This window comes from Bos mutus, chromosome 2, assembly GCF_027580195.1.
Source record: "Bos mutus isolate GX-2022 chromosome 2, NWIPB_WYAK_1.1, whole genome shotgun sequence".
NCBI lineage: Eukaryota > Metazoa > Chordata > Mammalia > Artiodactyla > Bovidae > Bos > Bos mutus.
Genome location: NC_091618.1, coordinates 3,100,682 through 3,120,522, shown reverse-complemented (window position 1 = coordinate 3,120,522; position 19,841 = coordinate 3,100,682). Strand labels below are relative to the sequence as shown.

The following is a 19,841-nucleotide window of genomic DNA, read 5'->3' as shown; positions in this document are numbered from 1 at the left end:
GAACCCAGACACCCTGCATTTGGAGTGTGGAGTCTTAGCCACTGGACCACGAGGGAACTCCACGGTGACATGAAGACTCGAATGTGCCCACGGAAGGGCCCTTCTCGACTCTAAAAGTGGTACCTGAGGGAGGGTTTTCTGGGTTTTACCTGGAAGACTGGAATTTTCTGGTATTATAAAGTTTTGGACCAAACAATGAATTTTGACATTTTTTCCCCTGGCATCTAATTCAGTGGCCAGTTTTCTTAACTCAGACTTCCCCTCCTGGACTGTATCATTCTGGGAACAAGACATAGAGTTCTCCCTTGGGTAGGTCTAAAATGAGGTAATGGCACCCCACTCCAGTACTCTTGCCTGGAAAATCCCATGGACGGAGGAGCCTGGCGGGCTGCAGTCTATGGGGTCGCTAAGAGTCGGACACGACTGAGCGACTTCACTTTGACTTTTCACTTTCATGCATTGGAGATGGAAATGGCAACCCACTCCAGTGTTCTTGCCTGGAAAATCCCAGAGGCGATGGAGCCTGATGGGCTGCCGTCTATGGGGTCGCACAGAGTCGGACACGACTGAAGCGACTTAGCAGCAGTAGCAGCAGCAAGTTTTTTTGGCTAACACCTGTGTGTCACAGACAGTCTGCTTCGTGGCTTATCTCCAGGTTTGCCTTTTGTTCCAGAGAACAAATCATGTTTTAAAATGTAAGGAGAGCACCTATGACTGTGTAACCGTCAGAAGGGGAGGAGGTCTCGTTAAGTCAGTTTTCAACCAGGCTTCAGTAAACATGTTTCCAGCTCGCTGCCCACCCTGGCTGGATTTGACGGTTCTGGACTGTTTTGTGAGTTTCAGCTGCTAGTCTCAGTTCAGCAAAAGGCAGCTATCTCTTTGCTGTTCATCACAGCTGTCTGATGGGAATCAGGCATCCTGGTGGTCGCCCTAGGCGACCTGGTGGGGAATGCTGCAATCCCACTGCTGGCCACAAGGGGTCCCAGTCCGCCAGGTGATGGCCCCTGGGGCAGCGGAGCTCCTGAGATAGATTCATCCGGCAGGTGCCCTGAGTGGCCGGCATCCAGAGAGAGCGCAAAGCTCCGTCGTTGGTCTTGGCCCACAGCCATTGGCACTGTGGGGGTGATGATAACCCCTCCATGATCGCTGCGCTCTGAGTTGCTGCTGCTGGAGGGATGCCCAGGACCTGGCAGCTACTCAAGTGACCTTCGGCACGCCCCCTCCCCTCTGAGACCCTGTGTTTCCTCATCCGCCAAGAGCAGGGTTCAGAATAAAATCTACAGCCTCGCTGGAAGCACAAGCACCTGAAGTAGCCCTTACGTGGAAGAGCATCTGAGTCATCTTTACCATTCAACACGAACCACCAGCTTCCCGAGGCTTCACATCTTTCTGCCAGATTATCCTCTCCCTGGAAGCCAAGGATTGACGTCAGGATTCTGTGCCAGGGAATCTGATCTGTCAGAGCCAGAGGAGCACAGGAGTTCTCAGACTCCTGTTAGCCCAGAACCCTTTACTCAAAGTCTGACATGCAGCTCAAATGGAAACCAAATGCGCTCTGGTTAGAAACCGGAGCCCAGGGAGAGGAAGCCAGCTGCCCTGTGTCTCTCAGCAGGAGACGGGCAGGGCTGGCTGAGTTGTCCCTGTAGGGCCCACTCCCCAAGAATAACACGGAGCAGGTAACTCTCCAAGTGTAGGGGCGCTCAGGACTCTAAGAAGGAGCTACGTGCTGGGAGGTGGGAGAGCAAGGCAGGCAGGGGGTCCGCCAGCTTCCTCTGTGCATTCACCACCCTGGGTTTTTCCCCACCATGACTTCATCCCCATAAAGACCCTCAGTTCAGTTCAGTCACTCAGTCGTGTCCGACTCTTTGCAACCCCATGGACTGCAGCATGCCAGGCCTCCCTGTCCGTCGCCAGCTCCCAGAGCTTGCTCAAACTGATATCCATCAAATGGGTGAAGCCATCCAACCATCTCATCCTCTGTTGTCCCCTTCTCCTCCTGCCTTCAATCTTTCCCAGCATCAGGGACTTTTCCAATGAGTCAGTTCTTCGCATCAAGTAGCCGAAGTATTGGAGTTTCAGCTTCAGCATCAGTCCTTCCAGTGAATATTCCGGACAGATTTCCTTTAGGATGGACTGGTTGGATCCCCGTGCAGTCCAGAGACCCTCAAGGCAGTACCATAGCCACTTGTAGGCTCAGAGAAGTGACTTAGCTCAGAAGTCACTAAGCTGGGATTTGAACCCAGAGCTTTGCAGCTACAAAGTGCAGATACTGGCTGTCCCGGGGGATGGCCGTGTATTTACTCACCCATTCATTCACACCCTTCTTGAACCCCAAGGACAGACCAGGCAGCTGTGACCATGGCAAGCCGGAGCCCCGCCCTCCCTGAACCCAGAGGTTAGAGGAGGAGACAGATGTAAACAAGTGAGATGAGGCCAGAGCAAACAGCTGGCTCGGGGGTGGACAGCGGCTGGGGGGGGGGGCGTGTGCACCCCGGCAGGCTGAGAGCAGCACTTCTCAAAGTGCGTGTGAGCTGTGGGTTTCCAGTCTGCAGGGACATCAAAGAGACACTGCTGCTCTGATCTATACTGAGAGGACGGACACCCCACGGGCCAGCGCTCATCCACGGGCTGCAGTGTGAGGAGCCCTTGCCTGAAATACCCTGAACCGCTAGGTCAGCGCCGATGCATCCACTCCATGCCCTTTCGCCCCCCTCTCCTCTGCACTCCCGCCTTACCGCCAGGCCATACAGGCCCCCAGGGACTGTTGCCAGAGGAAGGCTGTGGTATCTCCTGCCTGGCACATGCAACATGCCAGGGACCATGAGTCCCTTCTAAAGGGAAACACTCCATCTGAGTGTACGGTCAGTCGTGAGCTTCACGGATGGTGGAAATAGATGTGGGTCCCCACTTGGACTGTGCTACCCACTGGCCATGTGATCCTGAAAATGTCTTTGGTTTTCCTAAACTCTGAAACGGGATGATGTGTGCTTGGATTATTCATTCATTCCTTTTTGACTGCTCTGGGTCTTGCTGTGGCCGTCTTCTCTAGTTGTGGGGCACAGGCTCGGTGTGCGGGCTTTGTAGGAATGGATCAGGTACCAGAGGGCTTGACCCAGGGCCTGAGCCTCTGTGAACAGAAGCCGCAGTATGGTGTGCGTTTGCATGAATGTGTGCACGAATGTGTTTGCGCCTGCAGGGACAGGGAAGCCTGGCGTGCTGCAGCCTGTGGAGTCGTAATTGTCAGACATGACTGAGCGACTGAACAATAGTGAGTGCATATGTGCCTTCTCGTGGGTCTCATATCCATTTCTTCCACGGCTGTTGGACGGTCCCTCACAGGACCCACTGTGGCCAGGGCCGCTGACGATCTTTTCTGGGGTCTGTCTCCAGATTGCCAAGGGATCATTGAGGACGTCGTCCTGCTGGGCGCACCTGTGGACGGAGAAGCCAAGCACTGGGAGCCTTTCCGGAAGGTGGTCTCTGGAAGGATCGTCAATGGCTACTGCAGGTCTGTCCAGACCTCGTGCTCCTGGGGAGCTGACAACCCTAACTGAGCGCCTAGCGTCCTAGTGACCTAGGTGTTGCCTGGGGACACAGATGTTTGAGGCCAGGCCCTCGTCCCGGAGGATCTCAGGGAGCAGTGGGGCACCAGCCCTGGAAGGAGCAAGGCCCAGGCCAGGGATCCTGAAGTGGGCAGCGTCCATGTCCATGGGACGATGCACGAGAGGGACAGGTCCTGGGGAGGACTTCCTAGGTCAGGCCCAAGACCAGATTATAGGATGACTCGAGAGGCCAGGCTGGTCACCGTGATCTGGGGCAAGAGGGACATGGGTGAGTGGCTGAGACAGAGGCAAAGAGCGAGCCCCAAATGGGAGGTCTTTAAGCGATGACTAACAAGCCCTGGTGTGCTGTGTTCATTTATTGTTTTTTGGCTGCGCTGGGTCTCTGCTGCGGCCTGCAGTCTTCTCTAGGCGCGGTGTGCGAGCTCAGTAGTTGGAGCACGCAGGCTTAGTTGCCCCGTGGCGTGTGGGATCTTCTGTCTGACCAGGTATCGAACCCATGTCCCCTGCATTGAAAGGCAGATTCTTAACCCACCAGACCACCAGGGAAGTCCCTCGTGTGCATTATTTGGTAGGAAGGGAGTGGGATTGTCCAGACTTTCAGAGCAATGTCTCAGGGTGGGGATGACAGCCCTGGGGGGCTCAGCACCCACAGCATATGACAGATCCTCCAGCAGGAGCTGAGGGCTACGGAGGCTGATGGCTGTGGGGCTAGAAAGGAGGCGTCCTGGCCGGGGATTTGAGAAGGACTTGGGGGCTTCAGCCAAGGTGGCGCCCTAGACACAGGGGAGGAAGGGAAGATCCTACCCCCAAACCCTAAGGGGTTCATATTATTGATCCCATTTCACAAGTGAGAAAGCTGAGGCTCAGAGAAGTTGAGTCGCAAGGCCGGTTAACTTTAGTTTTGATCTAAGCCTAACCATCCCAAGTGGAACCTGCACCTGAATAGAACAGATTTGGAAAGTCTTCATCATTTTGATAACTTAGCCCACGTCCAGAGCTAAAGATAAAGATGATCTTTAGCCATGGATAGAGGGCATTAACCAGGACACCAGAGTTCAACCAATTAGTATGGCTTTATCGTTCATATTCTTTTTTCTTTTCAAACTTTAAACTTTTTGCTTTGTACTGGGGTATAGCCGACGAGCAATGCTGTGGTGGTTTCAGGTAAACAGCGAAGGGACTCAGCCAGACATGTACATGTGTCCATTCTCCCCAAACCCTGTCCCTCATATTCTCAGCTGAGTTCTTAGAATCAGAATATGGTAGAGAGAACAAAGAAACAATGATAAAGAGCCATAATATATAAAGAGCTCAATCAAATCAATTTTAAAAATCCAATAAGAAAATGGCCAGAGACTTCTCTGGCCATCCAGTGGTAAGACTGCACACTCCCAATGCGGGGGGCGTGGGTTCACTCCCTGATTGGGAAACTTAAAATCCCACATGCCGCATGGTGTGGCCTAAAAAAATTTAAGAGATAAAAGAGAAAATGGCCAAAAGATGTCTACACATAAGCATGGAATAAATGCAGTGAATAAACTTTTGAAAAGATATCCAACCTCATTATTAATGAAATAGATGCAAAGTAAAGTAAGTAAAATACTGTTTATCATCCATCACATCATCGAACATCTGAAATGTGAATAGCATTCAGTGTCGGTGAAGATGTGGTGAAATGGGCATTGTTATACTCTTGGTGGTAGTTGAATTTAGTGAATCCTTTTTGGGGGTAATTGGCAATATCTATCCAAATTATTAATGTGCCAGTCTTCTGACACCACAGACTCTGGCTCCTGTGATCCTACATAAATAGATACTCACATGCACAGAGATGGATGCACAGAGGGGATCCTTGCAGCTTCGTTTATAAAAATTGAAAGCAGCCCAGTGACCTAAATGACCACAAAGAGGGGAATCATGTTTTTAAAAAAGCAAGGGCAGCAATCCATTCTATGGGCCCGTTTACAGAAGAAGAAGTTTCTGTGTGTGCATATATGTATCTGTGTGTCTGGAAATGAACAGGGAAGTCCAGAGGGACCATGAGACACGGATAACAGTGAAACCCATGAAGAGTAGATAGGGATTGCAAGGAGGGCTTGGAAGGGTTTTTTTCCCATTGATACATAGTTGATGTACAGTATTGCATTAGTTCCAAGTATATAGCAAAGTGATTAGTTACATGTGTGTATATATGTACTTCTTTTTTAATAAAAGAGACTTTTAAGTAAGGGCAGTTTAAGAAATAAGAAAAAGAATGGACACAACATTGACATCAAACAGTCCTTGGTTAAAATCTTGGCTCCATGCTTTATCTCTCGGATGCCTTTGGACAAGCAAATCTGAAGCTCAGTATTCCCACCTGTGCAATGGGAATAAGAGGCCGTCCTGCACAGGAGTTCTGGGAAGATTAAAGGAGATTATGTGGGGTGGGAATGGCAGTTTGTGGGTGCCCAGTAAACAACATGGGCATATTCACAGCACAGGATGTTTTTGGTGTGTTTCATAAACAGCAAAGGGAAGGAATTAAAAGTGCATGTGTGCAATATCAAAGCAGCAAAATCCGATTAAAGCCACCTGTTCTGTTGAGAACCTGAGGCTAATAAGCTTGGGTTTCCATTATTTTGTGAGATCCTGAGCCATCTCTCCAGAGAGGAAAAAGGAGAAGGAGGAAGGAGAGAAGAGGGGAGGAATGTGCAGACCAAAACAGTAACTGTCGTTTCTTGATTAAATTAAGCAGCAGCCAGGAATTCACATTCTTGGCCCCCAAACACTCTTTGGTTGCCGTGAACTTACTTAAGATGGAGAGTGAGTGAGGGGGTAAGGGAGCTTCAGGCCAAAGCTACCAAACTATATCCATTTATACATTTATAATGTACATTAATAAAACTCGCAAGCTCTTCGCCTGCTTTCACACACTCCCTGGGAGCCAGCCGGGCTGAGTGGAGCTGTTCCCTGTTGTACTGCAAGGACACTGAAGCGCAGACAGGGTCAAAGGCCAAGGTCAAACAGCAGAGCCAGGATGTGAACTCGGGTGAGCCTGTCTCCTGACCCCTGGGGCATCTGCAGTGAGAGGGTTTCATTCTGAGCTCCAGGGGACCCTGAGTGGTGTCTGCTCCAGTGCCGTGTGGGGAGGGGCTGATGTTAGAAGGAGTGGGCGGTGGGAGGGCGGACCCCTGCCCACAAGCGGCTCCAGGCCTGAGAGGACCCAGGGCACAGCCTTCTGCAGGTCCCACGGTGCTGGTCAAGGGCCAGCTTGATTCGTGCATCCGCCTGGCCTGGAGCACTGAGGCCTGGCTTGCTGGGCACCCCACCCACCAAGGGGTTTCACGACTCCACTTGGGAGGCAGGATGCAGGTCTAGGGCACGGTTCTACCCTCAACGAGCTCTCTGCCCAGGAAAGGAAAATACCCAGGGACGGACCCACAGAGGACATGTAACAAACACCGAAAGGGGAGCACACGGCAGGCGCCGGAGGGACAGGGGTTATTAATGTCAGGGGGAGGGGCTCAGGGCCACTCCTGGAGGGGTCACGTGCAAGCTCGATGGTGAAGGAGGGGATAGGAGCCCGGCACAGCCGGGAAGAGTAGGCCTGGCAAGAGCGGCCACGGAGCCCGTGAAGGCCCCGAGCTAGGGCTGTCATGGCACCAGTGCCTCCCGGGCTCGCGGGTGTGAGTGCTGGGCGCACAGGATGCCCTCTCTGGGCGTGCTCCTGCCCTCCCCGCACGGTGACTCACAGTGACCAGCCTGAGGCTCAGAGGGGTCAGGCAACTCACCCGAGGTCACACAGCCGGCGACTGACAGGGCAGGACGGTCCCAGGCGGGGGCTGTGGCCCACCCGCCGTGAGGGGGTCTGGCAGCCTCTGCAAAAGCGCTGGGCTCCTTCAGCAGTTTCAAGGCTCTGGAACCTTCTAACACGCGATCTCGCCCTGTCTGTCGTCACCGTTCTGTCGCCTAGTCGCGTCCAGCTCCTGCGACCCCGTGGACTGTAGCCCGCCAGGCTCCTCTGTCCTTGGAAGTTCATCCGTACGTGTGTATAAACGAGTGCAGTTAACGTCGTTAAGTAGAGTGTGGTCAGAGTTCAGATGGACCGTGGGCAGGAACGACGCTGGCCTTGCCCGTTGATGACCTTCTTCCTGTCTTATCTTTTGGGTTGTTCTGGGTCTTTGTTGCCAGGCGTGGGCTTTCTCCAGCTGCGCTGAGCGGGGGGACCACTCTCGAGTTGCGAGGCACAGGCTTCTGGTTGCACTGGCCTCTCTCGTTGGGGAGCACGGCTCCAGGCGCCCGGACTCAGTACTTGTGGTACTCGGGCTTAGTTGCCCCACGGCGTGTGGGATCTCCCCAAGCAGCGGTCACACCCGTGTCCCCGCACTGGCCGGTGGATTCTCACCCACCGTACCCCAGGCACGTCTCTCATTTACAACTTTCCGTGTCAGAACCATCTCGGGGGCCTCCCTCACACCCTGTGTTTGATGCACGAGTCTCACGATGACTTGATAGAACAGCTCAGATCAGTCTTCCTTCTCCCCTTAGCCATCATTCTGAGGGACACTCTCCTGGGCCTTCAGTATGAGGCTAACGATTGGGGTGTGCAAGCATTGCTGTCTGGACGGAGTTAAGGAATTTTCTAGAAAAGAACGCTTGTGGGCAGTGGGGAGTCACGGTCAGCTACTGAGAGGACAGGGGTCGGGTGAGAGTTTAAGGAAGGGGAGGGGCTGGGGGAGGGGCTGCCTGATTTCAGAGCTGGAGCAGAAGGTTCTGGGGGAGCAGGGCAGGCGGATTCAGTGATCAGTGGCCTTCCAAGGGGGGAAGGGGGACCTGGGACATGGTCCTGCCGGCTTCTGTTTGAGGGACCTGGTGGGTGATTCACACGGTGGAGTCGGCGGGGACACAGCAGGTGGGTCTGTTGCCTGCGTAACGAGTGTACTAAGTCGCTTCAGTTGTATCCAATTCTCTGTGACCCCATGGACTGCAGCCCACCAGGCCCCTCTGTCCTTGGGGTTCTCCAGGCACTAATACCAGAGTGGGTTGCCATGCCCTCCTCCAGGGGATCTTCCTGACCCAGGGATCGATCCCACATCTCTTTATGTCTCCTGCATTGGGAGGTGGGTTCTTTACCACTAGCGCCGCCTGGGAAGCCCAAGGGTCTGTTGAGAGCCCCTCAACTCTGGACCCCGGTCCTTCCAGGGGTGTCCGGGTGGTACCACACAGACACCCATGTGGTCAGAGACCCTGAAGGGTCAAAGCTACCAGGGAACCTAGGGAGCCCGCCACACCATGGGTCCCAGACAGCTCGGGGGCCTCACCTGTGGTCAGACAGGCAGGGCAGGGAGCCCTGACTCTCAGCCGATCCCCCCCACACGGCAGGGAGGGAGAGCCCTGCTTTCAAACAAGCGCAGAAGAATAATGGACTCAGGGGACCCTGCAAACCAGAGTCAGACTCGGCCTAAACGAAGGACAGCCTGATGTGCCGAGTAGAGTTCCAGTCCTGGAGACTGAGAGGGAACAGAAGTGTCCACGCGCACGGACCTGCTGGAGAACAGGGCCAGCGTCACCCCGGGCAGGGCGCAGGGGCTCGAGGGGGAACACTGCCCCATGGACCCTGTAGACCAGGCCTTCTGTGGACACGGCTCGGTGTACCTGAAGAATCAGGCTGCAGAGGGTCCGGGGTTATCCTCTCTCTGGAGTGCAGGGCGGATGTCTGGCTAGGAGTAACGGGGTACAGAGCACGGGTTCACAGCACCCCTGAGAGCGGAGGAGGACTGTTGCAGGGCTGTGACCCACCTGGGGGTCACCCTGGCCTCCTAGTGAGGGCAGGAGGCTGCAGGCTGGGCCTGTCTCAGTCCCTCCCGTTCACAGTCAGATGGGGGGCCCCAAACCCAGAGTCCCAGCCTGCAGAGATGTGTCCTGGACCCCCGTGGTCCTCTCCCCGAGACAGATGTCCTGCTGCCTCTCTTTGATCTCCCAGGAGCCCTGGCCCAGACACCCCGGGGAACTGGAAGCCCACAACCAGCGGAGAGCGTCCTCCCAGCCTCATGCTGATTTCTGGAGAATGGCATGCGGTTCCCTCAGTCATCCACTCAGCAGAGACTGTCTGTTGCTCTCAGCACTGTTTTCTGCCCCAGGAGCCGGCAGGGAACCAAGCGGCTTCCCCGGAGCTGCCAGGCCCGGCGGTGCTCCCAAAGCATCGGCACCTGCAGCTGCCCCCGCCATCCCGGGGCACAGCGAGCCCCAGTTTCCCACAGAAGCGCCCATCCCGCCAGGCTCGCTGGAGCCGGGCCGGGCCCTCCTGAGCTGGCGTCCACCCCTTCTCACTGCGTCCTCTCCCCACAGGGCGGACTGGCTGCTGAGCTTCGTCTACCGCACGTCGTCTGTGCGGCTCCATGTGGCCGGCCTGCAGCCTGTGCTGCTGCAAGACAGGAGGGTGGAGAACGTGGACCTGTCCTCCGTGGTGAGCGCCCCCGGGCCCCCTGGGGCCGACTTTGGGGGGTGGGGATGGCGCACGTCTTACTCCAGCCCAGCGACCCATGTGCCAGGGACGCGCCCCGGCCCGGTCCACCCCAGACGAGAGGATTGTAAGAACTCACTGGGGAACCAGTAAGTCCTGTTCACAGGCACCATCCCTGTGCCAGGGCAATGCCCCCAGGCCCTTGGCACACGTCCTCTCTAACCTGCACATGGTCTCAGGGCCAGGCATCATTATCCCCATTCCGCAGATTAGGAAACTGAGGCTTAGGAACGTTCCCATCATGCAATGCTCGACTGATAACCTGGATTTGAACCTCCAAAGCCCGTGTTCTTGCCCCTACATTACTGCCCTCTTTCCACTCCTCCCCCAGCCCTCACTCACTCCCCGAGCCCAGATTACTAGTCAGGACAGTCTGTTTCTCCGGAGAGTAACCGGAACAACCAGAGGATACACGTGGAAGCGTTCAGGCTGGACCGGAAGAGAAGCACCTGACCGCCAGGCTGTGAAACGGAGTGGGCTTCCCGGGTGGCAGTAGTGGTAAAGAGCCGCCTGCCAGTGCGAGAGAAGTAAGAAGTGTGGGCTCGATCCCTGGGTGGGGAAGATCCTCTGGAGGAGGCCGTGGCAGCCCACCCCAGGATTCCTGTCTGGAGAATCCCGTGGACAGAGGAGCCTGGCGGGCTACACAGTGCTGCACAGAGTCAGCACAGCTGAGGTGATTTAGCACACACGCCCAAAACCTTGGAATAGGGAGCAAGGAGGGTGTTTAATTTATGACAGTGTTGCTTCTGTTTGATGTGTTTGGTTTTTTGGCTGCAAGGCATGTGGGATCTTGGCTCTCCCACCAGATATTGAACCCACACCCCCTGCATCGGAAGGCAAAGCGTGTTCCAAGGTCCCTGACCTTTGACGTATCTGGAGAGTTTACTTAAAATGCAGGTCCCAGAGCCCCGCTGCCCAGACCTCCTCCATCAATCTCTAGAAGTGGAGCCTGCTCGTCTGCGTATTAAACATCCTCCCCAAGGACTCTTCCACATCTCAGACTAATCAGCGCAGACGGTCCAAAGCATCCTTACTGGGAAATCGGGGGGACCCACCCCAGCAGCCACACAAACCTAATTTGGGTTTCTAGATCCGTTTTCCAAGCTTGCAGGAACCTCGTCCCCCCACTACATGTCTGTCCTAGAGAGTTAATAATAGCTTCATGTACCAACGCGATGCCCAGCTCCGCCCTGAGCCTTTTTCAGTGTCCGTATCCCCACTGTACGGATGTAACTGCAGCCCACGACCTCTGAGGTTTTGAGAGGCTAAGGGACTTGCCCAGGGTCACTCAGCGGGAGCATGGCAGAGCAGGACTCAAGCCCAGGTCTGAAGCCAGTGGGCATCGCCCCTGGTTGGGTAGATGTGGGAACCAGTGGCAAAGGCACCAGCTGCCAGGAAGGGGTGGGTCGTGGGCTGCAGTTACATCCTCAAGCAAACTCCGCCAGGGGAAGTCGCTGCGATGAAAGTCCCCCGGGAACAGGAGCTTCAGTTTCCAGTTACTACACTACCAGCTGCCATGTGTCAAGTGCCAAACATTTCCCAAGCATAAACCAGTTGCCCCAGGTACTGCATAAGCGTGGTTTGAGCCAGCCACGCCGTCCTGTCTGAAAGCAGGCAGACCAGGCCCCTCCCTGGGCATCTGAAAACTCCCCTGGGGGTGGGTAGCCGGGATGGCCTTGGCTCCTCCCTTCAGCTTCAACATTAGCCTGGCCCAGCAACACCCCCCAACACACGCACACACACACACACACACACACACACTGCACCTCGTGGTGGGGGAAGCTGGGCACCCTGACCCCCACCAGCACAGCTAACGCCAGGTTGCATGAGGTTTTAGGGGTTTTCTGATTTGCTTTTTAAAGATTTATTTTTTTGACAGTGTTGCTTATGTTTTACGCTTTTGGTTTTTTGGCTGCAAGGCATGTGGGGTCTTGGCTCCCCGACCAGGGATCGAACCCACATCCTCTGCACTGGAAGGTGGCGTCCTAACCACTGGACGTGGCAGGGAAGTCGCCGGTTGCATGTTTGTTAAAGCTAAACTGAGGCCTGAAGAGAGCACGGGGGGTTCTAGCACAAAAATGTAAAACTGGAACATTATCAGGCACTGCCAGCCCCGGAGCTCATGGGCCGTGACCTTGCCCTGAGGACCCCTGGGTCTCTCACCTGGCCTGCCACCATCTCGCGGGGGCCAACTTGTCCTGGCTCATACCTGTACTCCCCCAGACTCCCAGGGCCCTGGCTCACAAGTTCTGACCCACCAGAGGAAGGCAAGTGAGGAAGGGGAGCTTCAACCCCTAGAGTCATCTCTCTAGATCATCTTTACCCCTGAGAGACTTGCTTCATGCGATATCAACCTCACAGCAACCCTGTTGAGTAGGCTGTGGGCATCCCCAAGTCATAGACTAGAACACTGAGGCTTGAGACAATGGGTTTCCCTGGTGGCTCAGACAGTAAAGAATCTGCCAGCAATGCAGGAGACCCAGGTTCGATTCCTGGATTGGGAATATTCCCCAGAGTCAGGAATGACAACCCACTCCAGTATTCTTGCCTGAAGAATTCCATGGACACAGGAGCCTGCAGGCTACGCTAAGAGTCAGACATGACTGAGCGAGGCTTGAGACGATAGACTCACAGAACCAGAGTTGTAGAGCCGATCTCTGAAACCAGGTCCGGAGTCTGTGCGGTCCGCCTACCTGTGGGAATGAGGAGAGCTTGGCTAACAAGACTAGGAGACCACCAGACTCTGATGCCCCCTGGTCCGTGTCCAGGGGTCTCTGTCCTGTTTGACTTGATGCCCCACCATGCCAGGGGTCTCCCTCTGCCACAGGAATCAAATGTGAAAAAGTGTGGCTGAAATTTCCTTTTCAATGAAAATTTCCTTGAAATGCTACAGAGCCCTTGAAAGATGCCGATTCTGCCCTGGGAAGCCTCTGAATGGGATGTAGTGGGAAGAGCCCAGCGGTTGATGCCAGGGAGGCCTGGCTTTGGAACCCGCCTCTGCTGCTGCTGTGCTGGCTGTGTGACCTCAGGCCAGCGGCTTAACCTCTCTGTGCCTCGGGTACCGCATCCTAGAAACAAGGCTACCACCTGCCTTCCAGGGCACATGCGTGATGCTTGGTGCGCAGGAGGCCCACCTTTAACGCTGGGCTCCGCCTCCCCTGCCCCCGTCTCCACCTTCAGTTCTGCCCCCGGGACCAGCAGCTGCAGAGATTCCTCTCCGGGCTCAGATGCCTTCATGGCAGCCTCCCAGCTCCTGCCTAATAATAGCTCTTTATCGCATTAGGATGCAGCACAGAAAGCAGTGCTTTCCTTTTCTGGGTAATTAGAGGTAATTAGCATTGCCTTCGTGCCGCCCTCCTATTTTCCTTGAAAATTCTTGCTGGAGGAGACGTTGCTGGCAACAAAGTCCTCATGACTGCTGTTGGCAAGCAGTACCTGCCCCGTGCTCAGGGCTGAGACCTAAGGACACGCCTTCTCCTGGCCGGGCCCACGTGGGCAGAGCCCTCTGCGTTAGCCCAGCGGCAGTCACGTGACACAGACCTGGTCTGCAGAGGCTCCTGACCTCAGGACAAGCCTGAGCAGGGGTAAGCCGGGGTCAAGCTCTGACACAGACAGAGGGCATCTCCAGGGAATGAAGCAGACAAAGGCCAGGCTGCCTGACGCTCTTTCAGCCTCTCCTGTGTGGGGACTGGTTTGCAGCAGATGGGGTTTCTGCCTCCCCAGAGACCACCTCTTGAGGCTTCTTAGGCGGCAGAGACCCAGTCAAGGGTCTCTGGAATCTTGGTGTTCCAGAAGAAATGCCAGCTGACTTCTAGGACTTAGCCAGGGCTCGGCACACAATGGTGGTGGTTTAGTTGTTCAGTCATGTCCGACTCTTTGCAACCCCTGGACTGCAGCCCGCCAGGCTCCTCTGTCCATAGCATTTCCCAGGCAAGAATACTGAAGAGGGTTGCCATTTTGTTCTCCAGCGGATCTTCCAAACCCAGGGATCGAAGCCGGGTCTCCAGCTCTGCAGGCAGATTCTTTACCAACTGAGCCACCAGGGCACAAGATAGACACTCAATAATAGTAACAGTAGCCAACACACCAGACACTGCTCTGCACGGGTTACAGACCTTATGTCACTTGATCCCCATAGCTGTCCCGTGAAGCAGGAATGGTAACCCCATTGTACAGGCATCAGTGCAAAGAAATAGAGGAAAACAACAGAATGGGAAAGACTAGAAATCTCTTCAAGAAAATTAGAGCTACCAAAGGAACATTTCATGCAAAGATGGGCTCAATAAAGGACAGAAATGGTATGGACCTAACAGAAGCAGAAGATATTAAGAAGAGGTGGCAAGAATATGCAGAAGAACTGTACAAAAAAGATCTTCATGATCCAGATAATCACAATGGTGTGATCACTCACCTAGAGCCAGACATCCTGGAATGTGAAGTCAAATGGGCCTTAGAAAGCATCACTACGAACAAAGCTAGTGAGGTGATGGAATTCCAGTTGAGCTATTTCAAATCCTAAAAGATGATGCTGTTAAAGAACTGCACTCAGTATGCCAGCAAATTTGAAAACGCAGCAGTGGCCACAAGACTGGAAAAGGTCGGTTTTCATTACAATCCCAAAGAAGGGCAATGCCAAAGAATCCTCAAACTACCGCACAATTGCACTCATCTCACATGCTAGTAAAGTAATGCTCAATATTCTCCAAGCCAGGCTTCAGCAATACATGAACTGTGAACTTCCAGATGTTCAAGCTGGTTTTAGAAAAGGCAGAGGAACCAGAGATCAAATTGCCAACATCCGATGCATCATGGAAAAAACAAGAGAGTTCCAGAAAAACATCTATTTCTGCTTTATTGACTATGCCAAAGCCTTTGACTGTGTGGATCACAAGAAACTGTGGAAAATTCTTCAAGAGATGGGAATACCAGACCACCTGACCTGCCTCCTGAGAAATCTGTATGCAGGTCAGGAAGCCACCATTAGAACCGGACATGAACAAGAGACTGTTTTCAAATCAGGGAAGGAGTACATCAAAGCTGTATATTGTAACCCTGCTTATTTAACTTATATGCAGAGTACATCATGTGAAATGCTGGACTAGATGAAGCACAAGCTGGAATCAAGATTGCCAGGAGAAATATCAATAACCTCAGATACGCAGATAACACCACCCTTATGGCAGAAAGCAAAGAAGAACTAAAAAGCCTCTTGATGAACGTGAAAGAGGAGAGTGAAAAAGCTGGCTTAAAACTCGATATTCAGAAAAGTAAGATCATGGCATCCAGTCCCATCACTTCATGGCAAATAGATGGGGAAACAAGGGAAACGGTGATCGACTTTATTCTGGGGGGCTCCAAAATCACTGCAGGTGGTGACTGCAGCCATGAAATTAAAAGAGGCTTGCTCCTTGGAAGAAAAGCTATGACCAACCTAGACAGCATATTAAAAAGCAGAGACATTACTTTGCCAACAAAGGTCCATCTAGTCAAAGCTATGGTTTTTCCAGTAGTCATGTATGGATGTGAGAGTTAGACCATAAAGAAAGCTAAGCGCCAAAAAATTGATGGTTTTGAACTGTAGTGCTAAAGAAGACTCTTGAGAGTCCCTTGGACTGCAAGGAGATCCAACCATCCATCCTAAAGGAAATCAGTCCTGAATATTCATTGAAAGGACTGATGCTGAAGCTGAAACTCCAGTACTTTGGCCACCTGATGCAAAGAACTGACTCCTTGGAAAAGACCCTGATGCTGGGAAAAATTGAAGGCAGGAGGAGAAGGGGTTGACAGAGGATGAGATGGTTGGATGGCATCACTGACTTGATGGACGTGAGTTTGAGCCAGCTCCAGGAGTTGGTGATGGACAGGGAGGCCTGGCATGCTGCAGTCCATGGGGTCACAGAGTCGGCCACGACTGAGCGGCTGAGCTGGGCCAGACAGGCATAGAAACTGGGGCTGCAGCAAGGCACACTGCATGTGGGTGGCAGAACTGGGTGAACCCGGAACCTCCCTGAGCTGGGACTCTTCACCACTGCGTTCACGCTGCCTGTGTCCACACATTTCTGTGGCTTCTTGTCAGTGACATCCGGCCCTCAGCCATTAAGCCTGTGACATGTATTATCTCACTGAAGCCTCACAACCAGCCCACGTGGTGTACTTATCTTTATTAGCCCCATTTTACAGAAGAGGAAACCGAGGCCTGAGAGGTAAAGGCACCCCAAGGGGTCCGATAGTCTTGGAAACGGTTGGGCAGATGGCAGCAGCTTTGGTTTGGGAAGTCGAGGTGTCTTTCAAGGCAGGAAGCAGGAAGCCCTGAGGCCCCCTCACCCCACGTTGATAAGCCTGAGCATCTGCAAGGTTCAGGGCTGGGTGTTGGGGTCGGGTCCTGCCCTCCCCCACACAGTCTATCAGAACAGAGACCGAAGCTAGCAGATGAAAATGGTGGCGTGTTGTGAGTGTTGTCACAGGGGAGCCCCCAAGAGGGTCCCTAACCAGTGTGGGAACGCCAGGGAGGGCCAGCGACCCCAGGGACATTCAGCGTGTCTCCCCGCAGGAGGAAGCCCTCCGTCGAGGCGGCAGGGAGACGGTCCTGGACTGCAACCTTTTCTTTTGCTGCTCCGGGTCTTAGTTGCGCACTCAGCGTCTTCCATCTCGCTTGCGGAATGCTGGATGTTTCAGTTGCGGCGTGTGGGATCTATTTCTCTGACCAGGGATTGAACCCGGGCCCCCTGCATTGGGAGTGTGGAGTCTCGGCCTCTGGACTACCAGAAGTCCTGGAAACTTTATCCAGCGTCTGCCACAGCAGAATGCTCCTCTGCACAGAAGAGATTCTTTTCCCACCCACCTCACTCCTGCTCTCCTGTTCCCCCAGCTCCCTGTAAAATTAGAACTTTGCCAGCCAGTTCTTTCTCCCTCTCCATCTTTGCAGAATAGCAGCTCAGGGGCCAGGGTTGGCTGAGGCCTGGACCAACCTGTGGCCAAGAAAGGCCAGAGCTGTACATTCTGGGGCAGTTGCACAGTGCAATTTCCATCTGGCATCGGCTGTGGCCACAAATACCTCCCTTCCTTCCTGTCCTGCCTGCCTGCACCCAGCCCTAGTATCAGCCCTTTGCCAACATTGAAAAAGTATAAGGAGGCCATCCTTGTTTATCTCTCTGGGTCTAGGTTTCTGCTGGCTGGAATTCACATGTGATGGCTTGAGCTTCAGCAGCCATTTTGGGTTCCCAAATGGATCAGCCCAACTAACTCCCTACCTTCTATCTCTCCTTCCAAGAAAACTAAAGTAAAGGAACTCATATGCACGGCGTACCTACTGTGCACCAGGAGCTGTGCCTTGTGGTTTGTATTATTTCTTCCCACCACTCCTGTGAGATGGGTATCACTAACTCTAACTGGGTAATGTCCCTTTTTTAAAAGAGGTTTGGGTCATATATGGAGCAGAATAGTTCCTGCAAAGTCCCAGGCTGTTGAACTCTTTTAGCAGATATTCAAGGTATGCAGTATGGAGGAGCTGGTGTTCAGGACATTGTAGACTCACCTCGTTACTAGTAAGAGACAGAGCCAAGTCTAGAACCCCGATTTCTCTGATTCAAACTTAGGTGCTTTCTAGCACCACGCAGCCACTGATGTCCACCCTCTAGGAAAGGATGCCTCCCTTCCTTGACCTCCACCCTGAACCCAGGGATCTGAAAAGCCTCTTCTGTGTATATGCACGTGCGTGTTTCACTGAACGGTCTTCGAAAGCAGTTGTACAGAAAACAGCGAGAAGTAGGCAGGTTCTGGTTATTATGAGAAAATAACAGAGCTGTGCAGGGAGCTGTCTTTTGAGTTCTGGCGCGGTCGCCGGGCTGGCCCAGTGTGGTTTGTGGCCCGAATGGGATGCCGGTGCTGCCGGCTGGGCCTTCGTGCCACCTCCTCGGGTCCCGGCAAGGCTCCCCTCTGTTCCCTGTCTTCTTTTTAAACAAACACCTTCCTCTCCAGCCTTGAGGGACTGTCCAGTCTTGTGTTTGCCTTTGGCACTAAAGCAGGCCCCCTAAGCTGGCTGGGGAGAGCGTGAGGCTCCGTTTCAGGGAGGAGATTTGCGCGGAGCAGCTTCCACAGTCAACCTCTGAAACGCCGCACATGGCTGCGCCCTTCACAGGCTGCGTGTCATTAGGCAAATCACCACCCTTCTTTGGGCTTCTCTTTTCTCATCTGTAAAACGAGTATGATTTTTAAGGTCGTCCCCACCACACACTTGACTTTCCACGAAGAGAGAAGGTCTGAATTCAGAGCCCAGCTCTGACATCTGTGTGACCCTGGGCGGGTCCCTTTACCTCTCTGCCTTAATTGCTTCATCTGCAGTTAGCACCCAATACCTGTCAAAGGAGTATAGCCAATAAATGTATTTCCTCCAATGTATTAAGGACCCGCTGTGTATCAGGCATTGTCCATTATCACAATTAGGCGTCGGCACTCCAGTTACACCCCTATTTTTCACTCACTGACATATATCCCAACACAAAAATAGAGAAGTCTCTTTTCTCTCAGGAAGGGAGCAGGCGCTTCATGACCCTTGTGTTAGTGAAGATTCTGTTCATAACAGAGGCCCAGATTAAGTGGCTTAAACACACAAGAGGTGATGCTGCCACATAGGAAAAGGCCAGAAGAGGCATTTCAGGGCTGGTGTAGAGGCTCCACAGCCTTCAGGGGCCAAAATTCTCTGTCTTGCCACTCCGCCATCCTTACTTGGCTCACGATGGCTGCTGAAGCCCTGGCCATCCCGTCTGCATTCCAGCCAGCAGGAAAGAGGAAATAGGGAGAAAGCAGAAGCATTCCTCCTTTTAAAGAGACTTCCAAGGAGCACCGAATAACGCTGTGCTTCATCTCATAGGCCCGAGCGCATCCCCATAGTACACTCACCGGCCAGGGAGGCTGGAGAGTATGTCCAGTGATCGCTTGTTCTTATGACTAAGGGGAAGGAGGAGAGTGAACTGTGGAAAGTACCTTGCAGTCGTTCTAGCCATAGCTCTGTTTTCGATTTCAGAAATTCCTGGGGGAACCTTCAGAGCAACCCTCTGAGCTACTCACTCTTCCTGCCCCCATTTTACAGCTGAGGCAAGTGGAGGTCAGGGGGATACAGGGCTTGCCCTGGTCCCTCAGCTGGTGAGCCACAGAGCCCTTCCACTGTAACCTAAAGCTGCAGACAGAGAACGGGAACTGCCCCTCCAGGCTTCTGTCAGGAGGATCTTTCCTGCCCCACAGGACCCAGACACTGTAGAGAAGCTTCCTTTTGTTGTTCAGTCGCGCGGTCATTTCTCTTTGTGGACTGCAGCACACCAGGCCTCCCTGTCCATCACCAATTCCTGGAGCTTGCTCAAACTCATGTCCATTGAATCAGTGATGCCATCCAACCATCTTATCCTCTGTCGTCCCCTTCTGCCCTCAGTCTTTTCCAGCATCAGGGTCTTTTCCAACAAGTCAGTTCTTCACATCAGGTGGCCAAAGTATTGGAGCTTAAGCATCAGTCCTTCCAGTGAATATTCAGTGTTGGTTTCCTTTAGGATGGACTGGTTTGATCTCCCTGCTGTCCAAGGGACTCTCTAGAGTCTTCTCAAGCTTCCTTTATCTTTATTCAATAAATTCTAGAGCAGCCTTGAACCCAGAGGCTTCCCACTCATTCTGGATTGGAGAATCATTGAGGGTTGGAGTGATGGTGTTGGTTGACGACACAGGGAAAGGCCCAGGGGTCCTGGGAGGACTGGGCTCTGCGGTGCTCACTTTCCACCCTCCTGCAG

General features: G+C 53.4%; 1 protein-coding gene across 8 annotated transcripts in view; it reads left to right on the top strand.

Moving 5' to 3' along the window:
• The window catches only part of TMCO4 (transmembrane and coiled-coil domains 4), a 110,547-nt gene that overhangs the window by 85,832 nt on the left and 4,874 nt on the right, over positions 1-19,841 (top strand). For 6 of the 8 annotated variants that reach the window (XM_070382205.1, XM_070382186.1, XM_070382173.1 and 3 more), the window contains 2 exons: positions 3,391-3,508; positions 9,894-10,011. In XM_070382205.1, the coding sequence (XP_070238306.1) occupies positions 3,391-3,508; positions 9,894-10,011 (236 nt within the window). Of the gene's footprint in view, positions 1-3,390; positions 3,509-9,893; positions 10,012-10,399; positions 10,742-16,618; positions 19,824-19,841 lie in introns of those variants that run through there. The other 2 variants (XR_011466751.1, XM_070382200.1) reach the window with 2 other exon arrangements.